The sequence below is a fragment of the Salmo salar genome, chromosome 05 (assembly GCF_965601325.2).
Source record: "Salmo salar chromosome 05, fSalSal1, whole genome shotgun sequence".
Taxonomy (NCBI): Eukaryota; Metazoa; Chordata; class Actinopteri; order Salmoniformes; family Salmonidae; genus Salmo; species Salmo salar.
This window is the reverse complement of record NC_138295.1, coordinates 25,140,538-25,157,763: the sequence shown is the minus strand read 5'-3', so window position 1 is coordinate 25,157,763 and position 17,226 is coordinate 25,140,538. Positions and strand designations below refer to the sequence as shown.

At 41.1% G+C, this 17,226-nt stretch overlaps 1 protein-coding gene across 3 annotated transcripts; it reads left to right on the top strand.

Moving 5' to 3' along the window:
- Positions 1 to 22: 22 nt before the first annotated feature.
- Positions 23 to 16,540, top strand: LOC106604436 (lysosome-associated membrane glycoprotein 2). 3 transcript variants are annotated; one of them, XM_014199045.3, is made up of 9 exons: positions 23 to 314; positions 5,822 to 5,937; positions 9,297 to 9,507; positions 9,620 to 9,781; positions 10,018 to 10,211; positions 10,459 to 10,578; positions 10,722 to 10,776; positions 11,003 to 11,173; positions 14,957 to 16,540. In XM_014199045.3, the coding sequence occupies exons 1-9, from the start codon at positions 269 to 271 to the stop codon at positions 15,097 to 15,099; spliced, it is 1,218 nt and encodes a 405-aa protein (XP_014054520.2). In that variant the 5' UTR covers positions 23 to 268; the 3' UTR covers positions 15,100 to 16,540. The 3 variants fall into 3 exon arrangements, with proteins under 3 accessions (XP_014054520.2, XP_045573959.2, XP_014054521.2); XM_045718003.2 differs by lacking the exon at positions 14,957 to 16,540 and adding an exon at positions 14,228 to 14,950; XM_014199046.3 differs by lacking the exon at positions 14,957 to 16,540 and adding an exon at positions 11,639 to 14,022 and having other exon boundaries at positions 25 to 314.
- Positions 16,541 to 17,226: the final 686 nt, after the last annotated feature.

The window sequence follows — 17,226 nt, the reverse complement described above, 5'->3', positions numbered from 1 at the left end:
ATGTGTGTCACAAAATAAACAGGAACATGATTCTACAAAATCCATATTTTGTCACTTATTCAGGGGGAGAAGTAGCAACTACGTTTATTCAAAGCACATTTATTGTGGAGTTCTGATACGTGCTTATTATAGGAAGCTCTGCCCGCAAGTCATATGACTTTAATTTCCTGGCGCTTTTACGGTAAATGAGCTCGAGCTGCACATTTGGAAGGTAGCCGAAGTCGAACGCTGTTGTTTCCGGGTGAAGTGTTTTGGCTACCAAGTTATCATGTTTTGGTGCGCGTTTGTGGTTTTGTTCCTGGCTCTTGGAAATGGTATGTTTAGACAATTTAAAGTAATATTGCTTTGTGTCACCGTTGGCTAATATTGTGGGTCACAAAAGAGGAAACTTTCGGTGCTCCGTCACTTCAGGCCTATCCTCTACCAGACTGTTAGCTTGATAGCTATTTATTTTCTACGCCAGTAGCTAGCAAACAAACGTTAACTATAACTTAGTTTAACGTTGGTTCCAAAAATAAATTGATATCCATAATCTCATTCTTGAAGTTTATGGAACTGTTGACATGTCATGCTTATTTAGCTAGGTAACGCGCCTGCTGTGTTATTTAGCAGTTGCAGATAGGACTTCTTCCCGGATGGACAGAGGAAAAAAACGAGTTTTCCCTCTATTGCTATAACCCCAAGTCATGTTTAGACATTGTATTTGACTTTATATTGTCATTTGTGTCTATCAAACCTCAACCTGTCAACAATCCACCAGTTTCATTCACCCAATTTATTTGGAACAACATGTGACAAGATGACTTGGCTCAGAACACCTACCTAGCTACTAATCTGCTAACGTCGTTAGTCACTTTGTTGCATGACATTTTCGTAGCTATCCACAGCAACCAGTTACTGTTGTAAATCCAAAATCTTAGTTTAAAGGAAATTAAGGTTTCACACCTCAAAGGTTGTATCTTATTTAGCTAGCTAACGTTACCTAGCAAGCTTGTTGATCAGGAGGTTGTCTCATGACCTCGCTACAGATTTTACCCCAGATGAAGTGATATACCAACGATTGGTGTCCATTACAAGTGAGCCCCATACAAACTAACCTGCTTTCCTGTAACGCCAAGTAATGGACACCAACAGTCGTTGGTTTTTAACATTAGCTCGCGTACAATCTGTAGCAACTCATGACCAAGCATCTCTTGATTGCCCTTTGCCAACAGTGTTGTTTAGTTGTGAAACGGTGGCTGACTGCTGTGAAATCTTAAACCAGGGATCAACTAGATCCAGCCGTAAAAATAAATCCAGCCGTAAAAATAAATACGTTTAGCTTTCTTCCAGTCAACTTGTAGTCTAAACAGATCATATTTGACAAAAATATAATCATTTCAAACCTTGATTAAATTTGGGGACATTGCCCTGCTTAGGGTGCTGTCTTTCAGATGGGATGTTAAAAAGGGTGTCCTGACTGTGGTCAATCAAAATCCCATTAAACTTATTGTAAGAGTAGGGGTGTTCACCCCCTCATGGGTAAAGTCCCAACCTGGCCACATTCCATCATGGCCACCTAATCATCCCCCTCATTCCTAATTGGCATATCACTCCTCATGTTCTCACCTGGCGCCGGAGTAGAGGGCTGCTGTTTTACGGGTTCCTATCCAATTGTGCTATTGTGTTTTTTTTTTTTTTTTTGTACTTTGTGAACCTTGTGAAAAAGACCCTTGTGAAGATGGACAAAGATATCAAGCAGTGTGTTGGTAATGCAACAGACGGAGCAGCTAATATGCAGGGACAATACAGGGTCTTCTCTGCATTGTTAACAGGAGAGTCTCCTAACCAAGTACACGTATAGTGTCCTCAACCTTGTGCTGACTGACACCACTGGGGTTGTTGTGGCAAGTGAATCCCTTTTCTCACTACTGAATGACATTGCAGTGTTCGTTCAAGATTCCTACAAGCGCATAAAGCTATGGGAGGAAACCAGTGAGGACAGGTGACACAGACGGCTTGATGTAATTGGTGAAACACACTTGTGGGCCAAAGTCGAGTCCTTGAGGAAAGCCTGACCATGCACTTCACACTGATGTGGTCATCACGATGGAAAGAATTGGAAAGGATGCGACCATAAATCCTGCCAAGGCCCAAGGGTACGAGGATGCTCTCCTAAAGTATGAAACCATACTTACAGCTGAGGTTTTTCTCAGGATTTTTGAGCAGACGTCCCATCTCTCTAAATACTTGCAAACAAGTAGCATGGATATCGTCACAGCACTTGGTGACGGGAACGGGGGATAACCTGAGAAAGTGTGCCCGAGACTTTGTGGGTGTGAAGAGGGCAGCAGACAACTTTGAGTGGGCCAATGACATTCTGGAAGAGCAGCAGGACTGTAATGCTGAAGCTCAGACTGCTCTCCCAGAGAAGAGAACAAAAAAAATGAAGAGAACCAGGTCAGTTGGCAGAAGATGAGCCCATTGCTAATGCTAACATGGATTACAAAATCAAGAGCCACAATGTGGTACTGGACACTTGTTGAAAGTATTCACCGCTGTTATGCAGCAAACGCAGTGCTGTGTGCAGATGTCTCCTGCATGAATCCGAAGCATTTTCCTGAGATCAGAGAAAAGGGCCTTCCAAAGACAGCCATGAAGGAGCTCAGCAAATGCTTACTGGAATTTGATGAACATGTCACTGTTGAGGCATTGCAGGCTGAACTGATCAGCCTTGCACAACAGTGGGAAAGACTAAAACAGTCAGCATTGGACAAGTTCAACACCAGGGCTGCCGCTGCCAGTGATGAATCATGGGAAGGCTTTGAGGATCCTGATGAAAGTGTGGAGTTGGTGAGCAGAAGTTGTTCCACATGTAAAAATTGACTCAGTGTATAGATGTGTTTTATTTTTGTGCTGTTTGCTTTATGGACACCAGTGAGTGAACATTGTAATCTACTTTTTTTTTTTTTTTTAAGAGTGCTTTTTTTACTTGTATTATACTTAAGTTACAAAGTAAGTATGTTCAGTGAATGTGTGTGAAGTTTTTTGATATGCTTGAATATAGAGATAATCATTTGAGCAAACTCTTTAAAAAGAGAATGAGATATACAGAGTGTAGGCTAATCGTTTCGTGTGTCTAGCCTTGTACATTTGTATGTGCTATGATTGGTGTATTCCTAGTGAGTTTGGTGGTGGACCCATAACCATAGCATACCTTAAACTCAGTGTTCCGATAGGCTACCCGTTACATTAACAAATAGGGTTAGCCTACAAAATTTGCCACCTGGTGGTTTGCGTGAACAGGGTGGCCTGGGATGGAGTCAAATTCCTGGCCTGAATTACTGTTTCAGTCCGCCTCTGCAGACCACCATAGTCTCTGTGTCCCAAGAACACCAAGTTAACCTGCCTAAATGACTTTGTCTGCAGCCATGAAGTGCTTTGAAAGGCTGGTCATGGCTCACATCAACACCATCATCCCAGAAACCCTAGACCCACTCCAATTTGCATACCGCCCCAACAGATCCACAGATGACGCAATCTCTATTGCACTCCACACTGCCCTTTCCCACCTGAACCAAAGGAACACCTACGTGAGAATTCTATTCATTGACTACATCTCAGCATTCAACACCATAGTGCCCTCAAAGCACATCACTAAGCTAAGGACCCTGGGACTAAACACCTCCATCTGCAACTGGATCCTGGATTTCCTGACAGGCTGCCCCCAGGTGGTAAGGGTAGGTAACACCTGCCACACTGATTCTCAACACAGGGGCCCCTCAGGGGTGCGTGCTCAGTCCACTCCTGTACTCCCTGTTCACTCATGACTGCATGGCCAGGCACGACTCCAACACCATCATTAAGTTTGCTGATGACACAACAGTAGTGGGCCTGATCACTAACAGTGATGACACAGCCTATAGGGAGGAGGTCAAAGACCTGGCAGTGTGGTGCCTAGGATAACAACCTCTCCCTCAATGTGATCAAGACAAGGGAGATGATCGTGGACTACAGGATGCCCACATTCTCATTGAAGGGGTTGTTTTTGGAACATGTTGAGAGCTTCATGTTCATTGGTGTCCACACCACCAACTAAAGATCATGGTCCAAACACACCTAGACTGTTGTGAAGAGGGCATGTCAACACCTATTCCCCTTCAGGAGACTGAAAATATTGGGCATGGGTTCTCACATCCTCAAAAAGTTCCACAGCTGCACCATCGAGAGCATCCTGACTGGTTGCATCACTGCCTGGTATGGCAACTGCTCAGCCTCCGACCGCAAGGCACTACAGAGGATATTGCGTACGGCCCAGTACATTACTGTGGCCAAGCTGCCATCCAAGACCTCTATAAGACCTCTATACCAGGCGGTGTCAGAGGAAGGCCCTAAAAATTGTCAGACTCCAACCACCCAAGTCATAGACTGTTCTCTGCTACCGTGCGGCAAGCGGTACCGGAGCGCCATGTCTAGGTCCCAAAGGCTTCTTAACAGCTTCTACCCCCAAGACAACACCTGAACAGCAATTCAAATGGATACTCTGACTATTTGCATTGACCCTCACCCCCATTTTTACGCTGCTGCTACTATCTGTTTATTATCTATGCATAGTCACTTTACTTACATGTACATAATACCTCAACTATCCTGTGCCCCCGCACATTGACTCTGTACTGTTACCCCCCCCCCTGTATATAGCCTCATTACTTAATTGTTGCTCTTTAATTTGACATTTTTTTTAAATGTTGTATGTATTTTTTTAATCTGCATTTTATTTTAGTAAATACTTTCCAGTTATTTTTCTTAACTACATTGTTGGTTAACGGCTTGTAAGTAAGCATTTCACTTTAAGGTCTGCACCTGTTGTATTCGGCGCATGTGACAAATACAATTTGATAGCTGATGTGTGGTGAGCGTTCTGGCACAAAAATGGTCGCTGTGCTACACATTGATAGGGGGGAAACTCACCTTATCCCCTATGTAAAGCTCTTTGAGTACCCTAGTTGGTGGAAAAGCGCTATATAAATCCAATTAATTATTATTTGTATTATGATCATGACTCTGTTATACTTGAACAGATTTCCAAAATTAAAATCACTTGGAGTGGATTTTCTGGTGTTTTTAGTCTCATGTCCAACAATAAAAAATAAAAAAATACAATTTCTTTGCTCAAATCTTGGGAGGGGCAAATAAAACCAGTTTGGGAACTGTCTTAAACCCTCCCAGTTAGATAAGTGATTGCTGCTGTCTATAAACCAATCCCCTTGTTATGATTGATAGACGGAATGTGCACATTGAGCCCATGGATATCTTGCCAGGATTCACTTTTAATATTCAATACAGTCAGAATCCTAGTTCTAGTTTTGTTTTCAGTAGTAAATCTCTGATCGCCCGCCCCCCCCCATATGCATAAAATGTATATTTCCAGTAGAATGTTTTCATTTGGCCTGAGCAATGGCCCCAGAGTCCTGTGTTGCAAGCTAGGGCCTCACTCGGGGTGACGTGGTCCCTGTCACTCCAGGTCAAGCCTAACCGTGACCTACCAGTTAGTCCCATGTGAGAGTAATCCGCTGATGAACGGTTTAATCAACCGTTTAAAAATGATTGTTAGGAAATCGTTATTCTATGACGTGTTCCCCACTCTCTGACTTTTACAGTGATTTGAGGCCATTAGGCTACTTATGTAAGGGAAGTAGAAAATACCCAAGACACATGTTAGATAAGCCTTCCTATGCTGGTAAGATGTGTGTTTACCTTGAATTTATTGAAAAGGGGTTTGTTTACAAGTCTTCATGTTTTTTTTGTTATTATGAAATGCAAGACTGTTTTTCTATTGCAGAACTCCACCTGTCACATGCGACTGAGGTGTCAGTCAACAACACAGAGAATAAATTATGCCTCTACGCCAATTTGATGGTCAACTTCTCAGTCACCTATGAAGTTGGTGTAAATAAGGTGCGTAATCTGTATATTTACTCCTATTGAAATGTTTTTAATTTGCAGGCTAGTACATCTAAGCCTTTAGAGAACTCTTAAAACATTCCAGGTATCGCACTGCTTTATTAAAGTGTTGAGTCAAGCTTCGTACTGTGAGAAATAATGTTTTTAATTCAGTCACGGAGAGGACAATACTCCCATTCGGTATTAGCAGAGAGGAGGAGCGGGCGTACTTGACTCAAAATGTCTCCCTCCAGCAGGTGCCATTTTTTCCCGTCGTTTTATGGAGGTCAATAAGTGTCAAATTTGGTCCCAAAACAATTATGGCTTATTTGCTAAGTGAGGTTTATTTTATTGAATATACATTTTGATGAGGGTTGTTGACGTCAACTGCCTGTATTCAATGGAGAGGGATGCTATGTTACTAGCCTCATGCCAGGAATATGCATAGCCATCGAAAGACGACTCCGATATGTTTTTTTTTTCTCAGTCATCACTTGTCCTACTTATATCAATACACTTGTAACAACTTAAGCATTACTTGCAGCCACGAGAGTGCTAGTTGGCTACCGAACAGAACATTAAGCTAGCCAAGAACAGCCACACAAATAAACGGACTACATGAATATCGACTCTGGGTATAGGGAGTAGCCCAACTGCAGGGAAATGTCTTCTGTTTAGTTTTTTTCCCCTGTTGACTAAATTGTTATGGACCAAAATATTGGCACCCTTGCACTTTTTTCAAATAATGAACTGTTTCTTCCAGAAAAGTCTTGAAATTAATAAATATTTTAGTATCCACATATACATGTATTTGGTTTGCAGTTGAACAAAATCAAAAAATCTGAATAATTTACTAAACGTTATCTTATTCCACAAAGAAATCCTAAAATGGCGCGGACAATATTATTGGCACCTTCTAGAAGTAGTTACAAATTAATTTCAAGCAGGTGTTGATTCTTTTTACTTTGGAATTGAACTTGCCTGTGGTGAGTTGCAGGTGTCTGCTATATAAAAATCACTCATTCAACCAGTTTGAATAGAGAAAAGGACTCATTCTCCTATTTCGTGTCACTGTGTGTACCGCAATGAGCATGGAGAAAAGAGAGAATTTTCTGTTTAAGGTCAGATACAAGATTGTCCATGCTTGGCTACATGCTTAGCTACAATCTCCAGAGACCTTGATGTTCATGTTTCCGCCGTATGTAATCTTAACAAGAAGTTTAAGGCCCATGCCACTGCAGCCAACCTCCCTGGATTTGGCCGCTAAGGGGGTTATATGGTGGTAGTAGACCCAAGAGGACTCCACTGCTGAGAGAAAGACATACAGTGCCAAATAAAGTATTCATCCCCTTGGCATTTTTCCTATTTTGTTGCATTACAACCTGTCATTTAAATGGATTTTTATTTGGGTTTCATGTAATGGACATAAACAAAATAGTCCCAATTGGTGAAATGAAAAAATGTACTTGTTTCTATAAATAAAATAAAAAACGGAAAACTGCTGCTTGCATAAGTATTCACCCCCTTTGCTATGAAGCCTCTAAAATAAGATCTGGTGCAACCAATTACCATCAGAAGTCACAAAATTAGTTAGATTGCACACAGGTGGACTTTATTTAAGTGTCACATGATCTCTCTTATTTATTTATATATAATACACACACACACACACACACACAGTTGAAGTCGGAAGTTTACATTCACTTAGGTTGGAGTCATTAAAATTTGTTTTTCAACCACTCCACAAATTTCTTGTTAACAAACTATAGTTTTGGCAAGTCGGTTAGGACATCTACTTTGTGCATGACATAAGTAATTTTTCCAACAATTGTTTACAGACAGATTATTTCACTGTATCACAATTCCAGTGGGTCAGAAGTTTACATACACCAAGTTGGCTGTGCCTTTAAACAGCTTGGAAAATTCCAGAAAATGATGTCATGGCACTAGAAGCTTCTGATAGGCTACAACAAAGTCAAGGTATTGGGGTGACCATCACAAAGCCCTGACAATTCTATAGAGAATTTGTGGGCAGAACTGAAAAAGCGTGTGTGAGCAAGGAGGCCTACAAACCTGACTCAGTTACACCAGCTCTGTCAGGAGGAATAGGCCGAAATACCGGGGGGGTGAACTGAATGTGCATAACTATTCTGTTTCTTGTTTGTTTCTCAAAAAATAATTAGCATCATCAAAGTGGTTGGCATGTTGTGTAAATCCAATGATACAACCCTCAAATCTATTTTAATTCCAGGTTGTAAGGCAACAAAATAGGAAAAATGCCAAGGGGGGTGAATACTTATGCAAGCTACTGCCTGACTGCAATTTGCCAAAACACACCTGAACATGCCAAAATCCATCTGGGAGAGTGAGATGAGACCAACTTAGAGCTTTTTGGTAAAACACACCATCTCTGTTCACAGAAAACAAAATTAAGCCTTCAAAGAAAAGAACACCTTCCCTACAGTCAAACATGGAGGTTCAGTGATATTTTGTGGTTGCTTTGCTGCCTCTGGCACTGGGTGTCTTGAACGTGTGCATGGCATAATGAAATCAGGACAATACCAAGGCATTTTGGAGCGCAATGGTTCAAGACAAAATGCTGGACTGTTCTGAAGTGGCCAGCAATGAGTCCAGATAAATCCCATTGAAAACTTGTGGAGATATCTGAAAGCAGCAGTTGGTAGAAGGCACCCTTCAAATCTGGGAGAACTGGAACCGTTTACACGAGGACTGGGCCAAACTTCTAGTACAGAGGTTCAGGAAGCTTATCGATGGCTATAGGAAGCGCTTGATTGCGGTTATTTTGACAATCCTGTGCTACCAAATATTAAGTCTAGGGTGTGGATCATTATGTCAATGCCATTTCTGTTTATTTTAAATGGATATATTAAGTTCTGAATAAAAAATAAAGGTTCTGTAATAACAGTGAAATAAAGAATTGTGGAGTCCAAATAGTTTGGTCAATTTCAACATTTTGGTGGAAAATTGTGTTACTTAAAGTGCTAGGGTGCCATTATTTTGGGCGATTAACTGTATCCTGTTGTCATGGCTTGTCTATTCACCAGGGTTCATCAAAGTTATAGCCCTTATATAAAAATATAAAAAAAACATTCTTTTTTTTTTGGTTCTCTTTAACTCCCATCTCAGTCGGATGATTTATAGGCCTAAATATTTCCCAGGATATAAAATATTTGTTTCTTTTTTTCCCCCCTCCTAATCCATCATAAGAACGGACACACTGTTATGTCAACAGTACTATTTTCACATGACCTAAGCATCTGAAATAGCCCTGTTTCTGAGAAAGTACTTGAAGGAATGGGATTCCCCTCTTGTCACTTTCTTAATGACTGTCCAATATTTTCGTCCCATTTCAGAGCGAAACGGTTCTTTTTGTACTGCCTGAAAATGTGACAACAGAAGGGAGCACCTGCAAAAACACAACATCAACATTGAAACTCGGTTTTGGGGACGGGCACAGCTGGGCGGTTGAATTCACTAAGGACAACAAAACGTACCAAGTAGATTCCATTGTCTTCACCTACAACCTCAATGACTCAAGCGTCTTCACCAACTCTACATCAAACGGTAACTAGTGACTACACAGCCTTGTCATGATACTGTTCATTCATGATATACCCATTCGGTACTGGTTGATATGACGTTTACTGATATTTGACTGAATCTCTCTTGGGTTTAGAAACCAAGTCTGTGACAGCAAAGCCAAGGATCACCAACGTGGGTGTGGATACCTACTACTCCTGCAAGAGCGAAAATGTCCAGAGAGTAGAGTCTGTCACTCAGACACTGTATGATGTTACTTTACAGGCGTTTGTGACAAACGGCAGCAAAAGTGACACCGGTAGGTTGAGCAAGCATCAGGCCATTGTAGGATCAACTGTGACAAAATTATCTGATTTATTGTGCATAATGTCAAACACTATTACTGTGTCTGTTCTCCAGGGTTGAAGTCAATTCCATTTCAATACAATCAATTCAAAAAGTGAACTGAAGTTCAGTTTACTTACTGAATTGAAATGGAATTGATCCCAACCCTGTTGGTTCTCTGAAAAGTCTTTCTCTCTTCTTCCTACACAGACACTGTATGCGCTGCTGACCTAACCTCCACCACTGTGGCGCCCACCACGACCGTTACCACCACAGCTGCCCCCACTTCTACCCCTACACTGCCCACACCCACCACTGGAAATTACAGCATTGCACCCGACTTCAACAGTACAGCCTGCTTAATGGCCACCTTCGGCCTGCGGATCGGCTTCAAGCAAGGAGACGTATGTATACACATAGAATAGCCATTTTAAAATGGGCCCTTTTGATGTTTTCTTACTTTATCATGCAATTGCCTGTTCAGTGGAAAGGGTTCAGACATGTTTGTCACAGAGAACTTGACTTGTCTATGAAGATAGGTTGTTGTTACTAGTATGTCAATGTTCTTGTTGTTTATCAACCTGTGTTTTCAGTCGAATGTGTTGTTGTACAACTGACTAGGTATCCCCCTCTCCCTTTCCCCTTTATTAGAACGTGGAGACCATCAACCTGGTGCCCAGTGCGACTAATGTGAGCGGGGCCTGTGGGGTCAACAGCAGCAACCTCACACTGACATCGGACACAATCAAAATCATGTTCACTTTCAGCAACGTAAGTCGACGAGGCCAAATATCTGAAACCATGGCCGTTATTATCCTGGTTGTCTGCATTTAGCTTGTAGACAGCTGGACTAAGGCGGTAGGATGCAGCGTAAGGTCTGTCTCCTGTTCAACGTGTTTCCTTGCTCGTTACAGGACAGCAAGAAGTTCCACCTGCACGCTCTGAACGTCACAGTGAAACCAGCCACTGGTATGCAACCTAGCACTACAAACCCTTTCAGAAAGCACTAGCGTAGAAAACCAAGTCCCTATTTGGGCGTTAGTATAGGATCAACTTTATTGTCCCCCAGAGGAAAGTTGTCTTGGACACAGTGCGACTTTATAAGAATAAACACTATACATTACATACATACACAGTATATACAATGCATATTAAAACCTCTACTCTCTTTGCTCACTCTGTGTGTTACGTCCAGGGGCGGCTGTCGTTGCAGTCAATACCAACATGTCCATTTGGGCTGCGGCGGTAGGCAGCTCCTACATGTGCAACAAGGAGCAGACATTAACTGTCACCGAAACGCTCACTCTCTACACGTTCAAGCTTCGCGTCCAGCCCTTTGGGGTTGAAAAAGGGGAATTTGCTACAGGTAGGTGACTCTGAGATGGTGAATTGTTATCAATACCTTTGTGTTGTGTTAGCCATATGCTACAGCTTACTAGGGTTACTAGAGCCAAATGCAGCAAAAATGCTTGAATAATAATAACCACTATTGGTATCAGTAGAATAGGTCAACTGTCCAGTTCAGTGAGAAACGGCTAAGTATTTAGAGCAGCGGGTAGCCTAGTGGTTAATAGCTTTGTGCCAGTAACCGAAAGGTTCCTGGTTCGAATCCCCGAGCCAACTAGGTAAACAAAATCTGTGCCCTTGAGTAAGACACTTAACCCTAATTGCTCCTTTAAGTTGCTCTGGATAAGAGCGTCTGCTAAATGACTAAAATGTTCATATGTATTTTATACTATGCCATGTTTCTGCCCCTGCTTAAACTGATTAACAACCAAATGAGCATGAGATGTTCCGAGTCGTGCTCATTGATTCTCTCTCTCATCTGCAGCCCATGAATGTTCACTGGATGACACCAGCATCTTAATCCCAGTCATTGTTGGTGCAGCCCTGGCCTGCTTGATTCTCATTGTAGTGATTGCTTACGTGATTGGTCGAAGGAAGACCTATGTGGGATATCAAACCCTCTAAAAAGCAATCTGTGATCATGAATCCAGAACACAGTTTGATCCTTATGTGTCAGGGGGGTCCCAAAGCCTGATCCTGGATTGGCTGTGTAATCTTTCCATTAATGACTAACTCACAAAACTGGAATAGTCAGCCACTCTTAAAAGCTGCTTTTAGACTTGATTAGGCTAGCTTCGCTTAAGTTTAGATTTGAGTAGCTTTGTTCAGGTAAATCTGAATACTCAAAACGCTCTCCAGGACCAGGTTGGACCACCCATGTTCTTTGTGTAATTTCCCTTTTTGTTTGATTTGCTTTGTATTTTTTTTTCCCCCCTTCTCCCCTTTTTTTTTTTTGGAAAGGAGCGGTGCAGGATTCTCTGCCTCTGTGTTTACCAGTACAGTATAGAAGGCCTTATTTATTGCAGAATCACTGAAAGTGGTTGTTTCCAATGATTCTTGTTCAGTGTAGGCTCTCTTTTGATCAAGTAGCATATTTTATAGAAACTCCAGTCAGAGTACTTGTGCTACTGTTTGCACATTTTCACGAGGAGTTGTGACAATTGGGTGCCGTGCCCTTGTCACGGTGAATCATGCTCCCTCTCCCTCACTTTTTTTTTTTGTTTCATATGTTGTTATTTAATTTCTGTGTACATTTCAGTTCAACCTTTCTTTTGTGGTTTCATTCATCCTCGCAATTCATTGTAGCAGCGCAACATTTTGACAACTTGAACATTTTAGAATTTGCCTCGCAGCTCAATGAGACTACATTGAGTAGCTTTGTTTTGTCTCAGGAACTCCTTACTAACTAACCAGGATAAAGGTCTGCTGCTTCGCTCTCCTCTCTCCCCTTACTGATAATCCACTAGTCACAATAGTTTGAATCTGGAAAGGGAAGACTTTACGACTGAAATCTGTGTGGCCACATTAAAAAACAGTGGTATTATTGGCATATAGTGCTTTCTCCAAGTTGACGTTACCAAACAAGGGATCTGTCCCTATATGTTCACACACAGCACTAGTTGACATGTTTGCCACTAATGTCTGTTTGTCTCAGAATTATGTGTTAACCCTTTGACTGACTGGTTCATTTTGTGAGGTGTGAAATCTACCTTGAAGTGTTAAATTAACTCTGAAAAGTCCATGAGGATGTAAAAGATGAACCTGAAAAGAGAAATGAAACCAAACCCCCTCTCCCGTCATGACATCTTGGCATTAGGTTTCAAAAAGGGATAGCTGTAGTTGACTTATTTGCTGCCATTCAAATGTATTCTTCGCAGATGGTGATTATTTTGTACATATAAATGCATTAAATCGTTTAGTAAGTTTGACGTAAGTTCAAAATGCATGCTGCTCCGGAAAGCTGCCAGTTAGTAAAGGGAACTTGTAAACAGAGCTGGGGTCAATTGCATTTTACAATCAAGTCAATTTCAGTAAATTGATTTCTAATTCCAATTGTCCTCTCTGCTCTTCAGTGAGGAACATTTGAATGTGAATTTTTGTTTACTTCCTGAATTGACTGAAATTAAATGGAATTAACTCCAACCCTGCCCAGTTAACACCTTGTAAGTTGTACCTGTCGACAGAGAGTGGTAGTAAAGGTCATTGTCCACAGGATGTGTATATTTTTATACTGTTAGAATGGGATACAATGGGTATTATGTTGTAGTGCGGTGGTCAGCATGAGACATGAATACATTTGATTGCTGCCTTAAATTGCTGTTGATTCAACCAATTTTTCTTCAGATTATGTGAATGATTCATTTATTCCTTATCAAATATATTTGATTCTTGCTTTACAGTCCGGTGTGATGTGTCTTGGAAAATTCACTGCTTTTCTACAAATCCTGTTTGTTACTATGATTCTAAAATTGGCTTCTCAGACCCTGTATAAAATCAATTCTAAAATACCCTTTGGAATCTTAACATTTACTACTCCCAATTTTTTTCATTCACTTGACATGATAATGAATGTTGTGATTGTGACATTTGTGCCTTACTCAATGAAGCTTGTCCATTTGAGATTCATTCAGGTTTGATATCTTTACATTTAATGTATTCTCCGCTAGTCTAAATGTCTCCTATTTTATGAATTCAAAATGCATCATGTTAAGAAAAGGGAATTCCCTATTACAGGACAGGCCCATCCTCCAAATGTAAGATGCATTGTATTTTCTTCTGTGTAACTCCAAACAAATGTTCATTTTTGAATTCCTTTTCAATAGGCTTTTCGCTGCAATAAACGGGAATGGAAATTGTCCCCCAAAACAATGGCGTGGAACATTTTTTTTATTTATTTTACAATTATGAAAATAAGTGTTATTGGTCCCTGGTCATTTTAGTAAATTGCTCTTTGTTTTCCAACTATTCTTGACTGAGAAGCGTCCTAGTATGACCATGCATTCACCATTTTCATGTTTTACCTTTCTTCCACCCTGCAACGTCCCTCATGCCCACTTTCTTTACTGTCACCCAGCGGAGGATTGCCGAGACGATACGACAGGGAGCTGGATCGTTCCTACAGCCGTCGGGGTTGCTCTGGCTGTGCTGGTCCTCATTGTATTGATCGCATATTTCATTGGGAGAAAAAGAAACCAGGGCTCTAGCTATGAGCACTTCTAAATGACCCCACTGGCTATGCAGAGGTTGTATCTTTCCTCATCAGGATACATGTTGATTTTAATTTAACTACAAATTGATATGTGCTGTGCAAAGTTAACCTTACTGTGAAATTCACCTGAAGGAAAGCTCTTTCTCATGAAACAATGAGTTGGAGAAGCTGTTTGTGTTAAAGAAATTGCTTGGCTCCGTTGATAACATTTGGCATGTAACAGTTCTTGTAGATATATTTAGAATTGATTGGCTGACTCTTATTCCTCACTTATAACATGGTTGACTATAGATGGCAGATGATGGCCAAATATTTTCTTAACTGCCGTCACTGCCCATGTTCTGACAGAATCCCCGGTGTTGTTGTAGATCTGCCATCACCGAATATGCTCTGACAGAACCGCCCCCATGTTGTAGATGAATGTCTGGGTTCTGATCTGAGGTCTTGCTGCTTTTCGAGCCTCGTCATCTATGTTGTCTGTGAAGAGCTTAACCAAATCCTGTTTCTTCTCTCTTGACTAAAATGTATTTTCTGCTGACTAATTGCTAGAATGCTAATGTCGCTAACTCTTCTTCTGTCTCTTCTCTGTGGCAGCCGTGGAGTGCTTCATGGACTCTGATTTGAGCTTTCTGGTGCCCATCGCTGTGGGCGTGGCCCTCTGCTTCCTAATCGTCCTTGTGCTTATTTCTTACTTGATTGGCCGGAGGAAGAGTCGCACCGGCTACCAGTCTGTATAATCCAACCAATCCCAGCTGCTTCTGCCTCTACCCATTCCTTCCCATCCTCCCCCACCCAAGCCCCCCACAAAACGTTGGCTCCCCATCCCCAAAGCTTCTATGGCATCCGATTGGAAATGGAAGGAAAAAATGCATCTTTCCTTGACGTTACCCCCAGCAAATTCCCTGTTCAGACTCCTACCCTAATTATCACCCCACCCAACAGTAAATTTGAAAGTTGACCGTCTGTTGCTATTTTTTTGACACCAACAATTACTGAAATCATTTACCAACAAAACCTGTCAACATAATCAGTGGTATTGCACCAGGTGTGTGTGTGTGTGTGGATGTAAATTGCATGGAGTGAAGTATCATGGGTCCGCTTAATAACAGGCCATCAGTTTCTTTATTCCCAGGGAGGCTCATACGAATGAGGCTGTTTTTTCTCACTGTTCTGTTTTGTGTTGCATTATATTTCTATGTTTCTAATTAATTACTCTCTTGTATAGAATTAATTGTTGCTTTTGCATAAATGGGGACTTAAAATTGTGCAAAGAATTTATTGAAAGTTAATAGAAATTGAGGCATTGCTATTCATAAGTATCCATTGTTAAATATTTGTGGAATTAGAAAATATGCTATTATTTTTGTGAATTCCCTGTCATTTAAATATTATTATGCCCCCCTGCACTAATCTTCTCTTAGTGTCCCTTTTTATTGTACTAGGACTAACTTTACAAAGACACGTACCAACCAGCATTTGGAGCAGTTGCATAAACATGTGATTTTGATGTTTAGAGAAAATACAATGTTAAGAAGTCCCCTCTCAGGGAAAGGAAGACAGCGGTATTGTCTCGGGTCTGGTATCACAAATGGCCCTGTTAAGACAGAGGCTATAGGGACTCTGCAATAGACTAAACAAAATGTGACGTCAGTTTGCTATCAGGAGTGTCCCTATAGCCTTTTCCTCTAAAGGCATTTACTACCTGAATCATGTTCAGTAGCTAGGGCGTTTTGAAACTTAGTGAAACGGGGAGGTACTGCCTGAAGAATAACCTTTTTTTCGTTGCAAACAGTTGCTACGGTGTGTCCTTCTGGACACTGCCCAGGCCTCATAATAGAAAGTATAATTTACATATTCTAGCACAAATGATTTTAAGACCAAAGCTTGGACAGAAAGGAAACTTATTTCTAGACCTCTGAATTTCAGAGCAGGTAAATGAACAGCCTGAGTTTTTAATAAACCAGTGAAATGCAGTGTGTTTGACCAAGGATGATGTTTCTATTATCAGGCTCATTTTTCTGTTCCGTACCAAAACATAAGACCTCTGGTTAATTTTGCCTTTTTGTTGCACTACTATTCCCCTCAACCAAGCCTGTCTCAATCCGATGAAGAATGTTGAGATGATGTAAACTTGTTGAACTTCAGTTGGAGCGGGGAATTAAAATAGTTGCTTTCCTGTTTTGTAGCACTTTGCCTCTTCTTTCGTTAACCACTGGTGTTTTCCTTTCCTTTTACTGCGCTTGTTATGACAAGGACATAACGCGTGTGTGTGGTGTTGCATACAGTTGTAAATCTAGCCCTGGCAATGTTACACACTTCTGAAATGTCCAGGCCCACAGATCAAACTTTGATCAGGATCATGACTGTATAATCTCTATTGGCATGACTGTCGCCCAGGATACATCCCAAATGGCACCCTATTACCTAGTGCCTTCAGAAAGTATTCATACCCTTTGATTTGTTCCACGTTTTGTGTTACAGCCTGAATTAAAAAATATATATTCTCACCCATCTACACACAGTACCCCATAAGGACAAAGTGAAAGCATGTTTTTAGACATTTTTGCAAGTTTATTTGAAATAAAATATCTAATTTATACTGAACAAAAATATAAACGCAACATGTAAAGTGTTGGTCCCATGAGCTGAAAAAAAAGACCCCAGCAATTTTCCTATATGCGCAAAAAGCTTATTTCTCTCAAATGTTGTACACATTTGTTTACATCCCTGTTAGTGAGCGTTTCTCCTTTGCCAAGATAACACATCCACCTGACAGGTGTGGTATATCAAGAAGCCGATTAAACAGCAGGATCATTACACAGGTGCACCTTGTGCTGGGGACAATAAAAGACCACTTGTGCAGT